This window comes from Panthera leo, chromosome E3 (assembly GCF_018350215.1).
Source record: "Panthera leo isolate Ple1 chromosome E3, P.leo_Ple1_pat1.1, whole genome shotgun sequence".
In the NCBI taxonomy this organism is placed as follows: domain Eukaryota; kingdom Metazoa; phylum Chordata; class Mammalia; order Carnivora; family Felidae; genus Panthera; species Panthera leo.
The window spans coordinates 7,770,049-7,779,600 of NC_056694.1; the positions used below are offsets into that span (position 1 = coordinate 7,770,049).

A 9,552-nucleotide genomic window follows, 5' to 3' on the forward strand; every position below is an offset into this window, starting at 1 on the left:
TAAGGTCAGGGAGCCAGACATACATTTCGAGCAGCTCACTCAGGGTGAATTGAGGGGGGCAGCCCTAAAGTGGGGAGACCAAGGGGATGGCTCTGCTGTAATGTAGGTGAAGAATGATGAGGCTGGGTGGGGACAGGGGGATGGGAGGAGTGGATAGCAGAAGTAATTTAGATGTCAGTGAGCTGGGCCAGGCTTGTTGCTCACAGGCTGGGGAAGGGAGAAGGCCTGGATTGGGGGAGGGACACTGCCTGGTCGGGGGAGAGGCAGCAGGTGGGGGCGCATTGAGTACGGGGGCTGGTGAATAGGGGTACAGAGGCATCACCAGCTCTGGCCTATCTGAAGCCTGGGGAGAAGTCTTGGCCAGTGGGCGGCTGGGAGGCGGCAGGAAGAATACAGGTGCGGAAAAGAGCAGAGTGAAGGGCAGGGTCCCCGGGATGACCTTGAAGGAGGCAGAAAGAAGAAATGGTCGTGGAAGTGCCTGGAGAGCCTGGAGCCTGCGGCTTGGAGGCCCAGGAGTGGGGGATGTGCAGGACTGGGAAAATGGTGGCTGAAAGCACGCCCACTCCAAGAGAAGATTCTGGGCACTGCTGGTTTCTGCTTGCTGTGGTTCCCATGGCTGTGAGGCAGTGTGTGCCGGTCACCCTCGAGCAGGGCCTTCCTCCTGTTCCACCCTCGCCCAGGTCACCCCTGAGCCTGCCCGTGGCCATGACTTTTGACCCTAGGCGTGTCAGGGGGCTGTGTTTCTCTCTTGTCTTGCTGTCACATGGGGCCAGCCCCCCAGTCTCACTCTCAGCCCGGCCCCTTTTTCTGCAGATGAGAATCTGAAGGAAGACAGATTCGCCCTTGAAAACATCTACAGCCATTTCCAGCCCTCTCTGGAGAACGTTGACCCTACTACAGAGGTGACTCAGGGGTCTGTCCCCAGCTAGTAGCTGTTCCCTTCCCCCCAGCCCTGCCATCCACCACCCTGGGCTGCCTGGGGGGTGGTGGGCACCCTTGGTCTAGAGGCAGGTAACTTCTATTGGAGCCTCCTGGGCCTCACCTCCTCTCTCCCGCCCCCAGCTCCACATCCAGAGGCCCAGGGTCCTGACAACTGCTCAGTGAGTGAGACAAGAGGCTCCCACCGCTCATCCAGATTTGGACAACACAGCCGATAAGAGCCCACGACAGCGCTACTCCCCACCTCCCCTGTTGGTCCAAAGGAAACTGACATCAGGGCCTGAGGTGGCCCGGTTCAGAGCTGGTGGGCTTGGTCTGGGCCCTGCTGTGAACCCCCCTCTGCTTTCTCACACTCCGTCCAGGAGCCCAAGGGCTGCCCAGACACCCTGACATCATTGTTTGCTCCAGAGACGCCCCACTCTGGAATTCCCCCTCCCCCCAATAAAAGAGCTAGGCTTAAAGTAGAGAGCTGTGAGTGGTTTCTTTCCCTCCCCTGCAGGGGCCTGGAGCTCAGGAAGCCCTTCTTGGGGACAGCACTCTTCCCAAGATTAGATGCCAAATCTGGACATGGGACACCCAGCACTCTCAGCCCCTTCTTGTGACCATATGTAGAACATGGAGCACGGAGCTCCTCGCCTGTCTAGGCCAGGGCAGAATCGGGCCCACCTCTGCCTGAGGTCACTGTGGCAGACGAGCCTGGGGTCAGAACTTGGGGGCCTCAGGCCCAGGGAGTGATGGGTGGGAGCAAGGAAAGGAGTGAGGACTTGGCTCTGTTGATCTTGGGGTGGGGCAAGGTCACTCTGCACGGCCGTGGAAACTTGTGCTCACCTGGGAGCTCACAGATAGATCTCAGGGCCCACAGATCCAAGAATGCAGCCATCCCGGAGCTGGGCACTGGCCTAGGTGTGGCCATGACTTGCACCCCATGTCCTGGTGGGGTCATCAGGGTCAGTAATGAGAGCTCGAGAAGAAGAGAGGGGGAGTCACCTTACCAGGGGGCTGGAGCGGAATGACGGGCACCCTTCTCCTCTCAGGTTCAGGCCCAGCCTCTTCTCCAAGGGTGGGAACCTCCCTCCAAGGGTCTTCTCAGTTCTCCCAGGCTGCTTCAGGGCCTTGTGCCTGCCCCTCTACCTGGGTGACAAACCTGGTGGCCTGTGTGCCTGCGTGCTGCCTGGCAAGGGAGGGGCTCCCCTCCCTCTGCCCTTTGGCCTGAAATAAAATCCGCACCCCCAGTCAGGATAGAAGCTCACACACTGACTCAGGTGGGCTGGCCCCAGCTTTCCAGTGTCTCAGGGATCAAAGGGCTCTGGGGCCCATTTATTACTGGGGTTCTTTGGCTGACACTCATTTTGCGCATTCCTGAGAGGGTGAATGGCAGGTGCGCTGCCCTCCGAGCTCCAATGTCAAGACTGGTGACCATGATGCTCTGCCTGCTGCCCCTTGTCTTTCAGCTCCTGTCTTGCCATGCTGCTGCTGGGCAGGGTGAGTGAACCCCCACCTCGCCTCTTCTCCCCGGTCTGCCCAGGCTCGAGGGAGGGCTGCTTCCAGGGGCGGGCACAGGTTGGGGTATCATCTGCCTGGAGCTCAGCTCATGTCCCTCACCCTCTCTTCTCCCCAGCTACATTCGGGAGAAGAGCCAGGGCTTTGGGGTGGGTCCAAGTTAGCCTTTCTGAGCTTGCTTCCTCTCCAGAAAGAGAATAAGAACTCAGACTTGTCAGGGCTGGAGGGTTAGACTGAAACCGCTCCCCCCTGCCCTGCGGTCCCTGGCATATAGCAGATGCTCAGCCAATATTAGGGTCTGTCCTTACCCTGTGGATGTGCCCCTCCACCCCCCTGGCCACCTCCCCCCAAACATCCAGGCCTTCCTTTCATAAGAGACGAAAGCCTGAAGTCTCTGCTCTGACTCTTGTTCTGGCCATTTCTGTATCACCCCACCCCTGCCTTGTGCCCCGAGCATGTCCCAGGGCTGTCGGGCATCCCAGAACCAGGAAAGGGGCCACTGCTCTAGCCAAATGGGCACAAGCTGGGGTTTTGGGAGCCCCAGATTCTAAAAATGCAGTGAAACAGCTGTGTGCTGTGGGGCAGCTCAGTTCATCTCTGGCTTCAGTGTCTTCCCCTAAAGGACAAGGGTTGGGCCCACTAAGGGTTCCATGGCCATGGGGACTGGGCTCAGGTTGGCAGAGAATGACAGGGGTTCCTGGTCAGACCTTTCAGGGGTTCCCTCTGCCACTCGCCTGTCCCCAGAGAAAGAGGGAGGGGAAAAGGCAGAAACGAAACTGCAGGCCTCAGATTTGCACTCCCTTGAGACGTGCTCCAGGAATGGCCTGGGTGGGGTGGGAAGGGGTCTTAGAGGCAAAAGTGGGGGCTCATGCTGGACCCTGTGGATGTCATTCAGACTGCCATGTCCTGGACTGTGTTTTGCCCTGAGCTCAAAACACCAGGAGCAGCGGGGGCTCCTGGTTCCCTGGACCCAGATCTTGGGCAACTCTTCTCCAAAGAGGAAATGGAGTGGGGGCTGGGAAGAAAGTACCTGTAAATGTAATCCTGGGGCTGGGGCCTCCTTGGCCCAAACCCACCCAAAGGAGACAGGGCCTTCTCTGGAGGCCTACCTGAGGGCTGACTGGCAAATGAAGAGAATGGAGGGAGGTGGGGGGCCGAAGTCTGGGACAGGGTGGGGCAGTGGCTTGGCATGGTCTAAAGGGCTGGTTCACTGACCTGAACCCTGCCATCACTTGGCATGGACTCCCAATGTGACGACACCCAGAGCTGCCACCTTATTAGTACTGAGAATGACACCCTCTTCCCAGGCACTGTGTGTGCTATCCATATTCTTAGTGACTTATCTCTAATAGTGGCATTTTAGGCACTAAAATGGGCCTTAGGTGGGGAAGATGTTTCCAGCTCCTTCTCATTCCTCCACTCCCCTGCTCTCCCCTTTCTGCTCTCTGTTCCTTCTTTCTGGCCCCTCCCTCCACTCCCTCTCCCTCTCTCCCCCTTCTTCTTTTTCTCCTCCTCCCACCCCTTGGTCTCTCCCACATTCTGCACCCTGTGGCTCATCGCATCTCCACTCCCAGTCTCCCCCCTCAGTGAAATGGAGCCTTGAAGACTCTCTGGGATTCTGTGGTCCCCTCTCTGGGCCTGGCATCAGCTGGTCTGTAGAGCCCTGGCCAGCCTTGAATGGCACCTGACTCTCCCATGTGTCCTTTTGGGGACCCAGAGCCACATCCCTTCTCAGGCTACTGGGCTGGGGATGCCTGAGTGGGACGTGGGCCTTGAGGAAGAATCTGGTGGCCTTCACCTGGCTCTTCCCGGCAGGCACACCCTCTTCTGGCCATCTGGCCCCTCCTTCCAGCACACCCTGGTTATATTGCTTGTCAACGAAACACAACATTCTGGGCCCAGTCGAGCCCTGTCCAGCCCTGGTAAGTGCCTCTTACCTCCCATATCCAGCACAGATGTGTCCAAGGCCTGGGTGCTCAGTCATCTCCTTCTGCTCACTTCCCCCCCTTCCCTTCCCCAACCTGAGTGCTTTTGCCCACCCATGTCCTCACCACCCTGCTACTGTCATCCTCCTCCTGAGGGAGTCACTCCAGTGGCTATCCCCCCAACCTCGCCTCCATCAACAAGGTCCTTCTCCTCTGAGGAGCCTTCCTAGGGGTCACCACTGACCTCTCTCTCCTTGAATCCACTGCTGCAACCACAGGTGACCAGAAAGAATTTCCCTTCCAGGGCCACCATAACAAATTAGCACAACCTGAGCGGCTTAGAACAATGGAATTTCTTGTCTCACAATTCTGGAGGTCAGAAGTCCAAGACTAAAGTGTCAGCAGGACATGCTCCCTCTGAAGGCAGTAGGGAAGGAAAGAACTATGCCAGGCCTCTCCCCTGGCATCTGGTAGCTGCTGGCAATAGACATTCCTTGGCTTGCAGGCACGTCACCCCGATCTTTGCCTTCATCTTTCCCTGAGGGGTTCTTCCTGTGCGCACGTCTCTGTGTCCAAACTTCTCTTCTTTTTTTTTAGTTAAGTTTATTTTTTTATTTTGAGAGAGAGAGAGAGCGAGCAGGGGACAGGTAGAGAGAGAGGGAGAGAGAGATTCCTAAACAGGCTCTGCGCGGTCAGTGTAAAGCCTGATGTGGGACTCGAACCTATGAACTGTGAGATCATGACCTGAAACCAAGAGTGTGACATTTAACCAACTGAGCCACCCAGGGGCCCCCAAACTTCCCTTCTTCTGTTTTTGATTTTGGCTATTCTGACAGTATGAGGTGATACCTCATTGTAGTTTTGATTTGCATTTCCCTTTTGATGAGTGATGTTGAGCATCTTTTCATATGTCTGTTGACCATCTGGATGTATTCTTTGGAGAAATGTCTGTTCACATCTGTCCATTTTTAAATTGGATTATTTGATTTTTGAGTGTTGAGTTGTATAAGTTCTTTTTTAAGAATGTTTATTTATTTATTTGGAGAGATAGAGCTCGCAGGGGAGGGGCAGAGAGAGAGAGGGAGAAAGAGAATCCCAATCCTAGTCTGACAGTGCAGAGCCCAACACAGGGCTTGATCTCATGAACCATGAGATCATGACCTGAGCCAAAATCAAGACGTTTAACCCACCTAGACACCCAGGGGCCCCTGTATAAGTTCTTTATATATTTAAGATACTAACCCCTTATAGGATATGTTGTTGCAAATATCTTCTCCCATTTAGTAGGTTGTCTTTTAGTTTTGTTGATTTTTTCCTTTGCTGTGCAGAAGTTTTTATTTTGATATACTCTCTGAATTTCCCTTCTTTTAAAAAATGTATTTAAATTCGTGTCAGAATTTCCCCTTTTTATAAGGACACCAGTCATAATGGTCATAAGCCCACCCTAATGGCCTCATTTTCACTTGATTTCCTCTGTAAAGACCTATATCCCAATAAAGACATGTTCTGAGGTCCTGAGGGTTAGGAATTCAGTATAATTTTTTGAGGGATGGATAAATTCAACCCATGACAATTGCCAAGAATCAAAAAAGCTAGATAGCATACTGGTTGTTGAGAATGTGGGAAAGAGACACTGCCAGCCACAGAAAGGGAGTGTGATTGGTACAGTTCTATAGAAGGTTTTTTTTTTTTTTTTTTTAGACGGTCTTTGAGAAAAAAGGAACACAATATCCAGGGCACATGCTCTTTTGCCTGGCAATTTCTATGTGTAGGAATTTGCCCAATGGATACACTCATATACCAATGCAAAGTCGCAAATACAGGGATATCCATATTCACCTTAGCAAATGACGTGGCGTCTCTCTGTTGCTCTTCTCTGAGTTCTCTTCTGTTCCTTTCCCTGCTTTTAAGGGCTCATGTGATAACATCGGTCCTGCCTTGAAAATCCAGGATAATCTACCTATTTGACCTGATCAGTCAATTAATTAGCAATGTCATACTTGCCAAGTTCCTTCTGCCACGTAACATAACATACTCTTGGAATTAACACCAGGGGGCAGAGACCATGAAGACCAAAATTCTTCCTACCACACAGCCCAAACACCCATCTCCAAGAGGTAAATTAAATAAATCTATACATCTATATCATGGAGCACTATGTAGTCATTACAAAGAAGGAGGTAGCTTAATATGCTTGAGACAAAGAAAAAAAGCAAGACACAGAACCACGTATACAGTATGCAACCATACCTCTTTTAAGCGCTTGTTGATGTATATAATATCTGAAATGTCTCACAAGAAACCAGTAATAGAAGATGAGTATGAAAAGGACAATTTGGATATAAGGTGGGAGAAAGGCTTATTTTTTAAGTTTTGTATCATATGTATATGTTAATTATTCCAAAATCAAACCCTGTTTCCTTTTTCTTCCTCCTTTTCTTCTTCTGCCTCCTCTTGCTTTTTTTTTTTTCTTTTACAGCACAGGAAGATAATCTTTACTATATTTTAAATAAAAACAGAGCAGATATCAAGTCCCCAGGTATTTTGATCATTATTCTTTTAAAATAAGGCTTCAGTAACAATAATCAGGAGCAAGACTTAACTGCACAGATATTTTGGTCACTATTATAATCATCCAGGACACAAAAGCCAGCAACACGAAGTAAAATAAAGGTCATGGCTGTGAGAATTTTTGACGTGCCAAAAATATAGACCACTACATGAAACTCTATCTTTGTATTATCTCAATATTCTTCTTTTTCTAAAAAAAATTTTTAAACATTTATTCATTTTTTAAGAGACAGAAAAAGACAGTGCCAGTAGGGGAGGGACAGAGAGAGGGAGACACAGAATCCAAAGCAGGCTCCAGGCTCTGAGCTGTCAGCGCAGAGCCTGACGTGGGGCTCGAACTCACAAACTGTGAGATCATGACCTGACCTGAGCCAAAGTCCAGTGCTTAACCAACTGAGCCAGCCAGGCACCCCTTTTTAAATTTTTTAAATGCTTATTTATTTATTTTTGAGAGAGAGAGAAAGAGAGCGGGGAAGGGGCAGACAGAGAGGGAGACAGAGAATCCCAAGCAGGCTCCAGGCTATCAGCACAGAGCCTGATGCGGGGCTCTAACTCACAAACTCTGAGATCATGACCTGAGCCGAAACCAAGAGTTGGACACTTAACCAACTGAGCCACCAGGTGCCCCTAAAATCTTTTCCTACATAAATGATGCTGCACACAATAAGAGATAATCTGCCAATTTACCATGAGATAGTTGATAGCTTTGAAGAGTCTTGCACATCTGTCATACAGCACATTAATAAGTAACAATTACTCTTTTAAGGAAAGACACACTGGAAGGGTGCCTGGGTGGCTCAGTCGGCTGAGCATCCGACTTCGGCTCAGATCGTGATCTCGTGGTTCGTGGGTTCAAGCCCTGCGTCCAGCTCTGTGCCGACAGCTCAGAGCCTGGAGCCTGCTGAGGATTCTGTGTCTCCCTCTCTCCATGCTCCTCCCCTGCTCATGCCCTGTCTCTCTCTCAAGAACAAATAAAGATAAAAACAATTTTTTTTTAATAAAAAGAAAGGACACACTGGCAAATTGTTAAGTTAACAGCTTTGGCTGAACACTTTTAGTCTGTCACAGGTCAATAGCAATGGTAGAAACATTGACTACACAGTTCATGGTTCGGTCCTCCCATCTTACACTACAAGTTCCATCAGAGGTGGCAACCCCCCAAAACAGCAACTGGCTGTGTGAAAGCCATATGCGCTCCTGTGGACCACTGCATAGGTCACAACATATTTATAAGCATTTCCCAACATAACCAAATGTGTTAAGGTTTGCTCTACTATGCTTGCAGTCTGTTGGTTGATGTTCTTCCGGTTATAATCTTCACCACTGAAGGTCCTATTCATATGCTCTTTAAGGATATTGTTGGCTTCATCAGCATTGAAGCCAGCTTTGTGGCAGTGGCAGTGGTACTCCTCCATGGTGGCACTAACCCCCACAGGATGGAGTCTTCTCTTGTTTCTTGTTTTTTGTTTTAAGTATAATTCCTTACATGAATCCTGAGAATCTCAGTGTAGGGCTGTATTTCCTAGGACTGACGCAAGATCTTCCTGAGTTCTCTCTCTGCCCAATGCCCTGTGAATTATAGGCTTTCCCAGTTCGGCTGGTGGAAAGAGCATTGTTCCCATGCCTACGTGAGAGCCAGGTCTCTTTCCTTCTAATCTTTTCCAGTGGCATTTCCTGGATCTTGGGTAGTTTCTTGAGAAGCAAGAAGGCAACTCTAGCTGCCTCATTCTTTCAAGACACTGGTCTACATCTCCTCAACCCAAGAGATCTTGCTGGAAACCCTCTCAAGTCAGTCAGCTAGGGTGATCACAGGCACATCCAGTGTATTGAAAATCATTGCTTCCTGTCTTTGCTATGGTTATCAGGTTATTTGGGGGTGGGTGTTGTTTCCAGTAGGAGGTTGAATCCAGTCTCTGATGCTCCATCTTGGCCAGAAGCAGAGCATAATGTTTTTATAAGGGCCTTTGATGAGTGTTTAATCTATTTTACATACTTGGCCAATTAAATTACTTTAAACATTTTAAGTTACATTTATAAAATTAATACATTACATTTCCTATTTAAAGAGTTCAATTGTTTGATTCATAAACAAAATCTTTTCAAGTACTCAAGAAACTCCATAAACCTAATACATTAAAATGTTTATTTTTAAAACTTCCTTCAAACCTTCAAGCCTAATACATTATATATATGGTGGATCTTAAGTACTCTTAAATGTTCTAATACTGTTTATAATCTTGGCAAGATTTTCATGTAAAATGACAAGTCTAAATTGATCACTCAATTATATATTTTATTTTTTAATGTTTATTTATTTATTTTTAGAGAGAGAGGGAGAGAGCGAGGGAGGAGCAGAGAGAGAGGGAGACAGAGAATCCCAAGCAGGCTCCACACTGTCAGTGCAGAACCCAACACGGGGCTCGAACTCACAAACTGTGAGATCATGACCTAAGCAGAAACCAAGAGTTGGACACTTAACCAACAGAGACACCCAGGCACCCCTCAGTTACATATTTTAAATTGAAACTACAAGGTTGCCACATTAAGCCAAATTCTCTTGAATATTACAAATATATTAAATCTCAAGTGTGAAAAGGTTATTTGATACAAAAGGTTT

General features: G+C 49.2%; 1 protein-coding gene across 1 annotated transcript; it reads right to left on the minus strand.

The window, feature by feature from the left end:
- Nucleotides 1-7,997: 7,997 nt before the first annotated feature.
- LOC122209347 (dynein light chain Tctex-type 3-like) lies at nt 7,998-8,350 on the minus strand. The gene is given in 2 exon segments (XM_042921095.1): nt 7,998-8,087; nt 8,090-8,350. Coding segments are annotated over 2 exon segments (351 nt in total).
- Between the last annotated feature and the right edge of the window lie 1,202 nt (nt 8,351-9,552).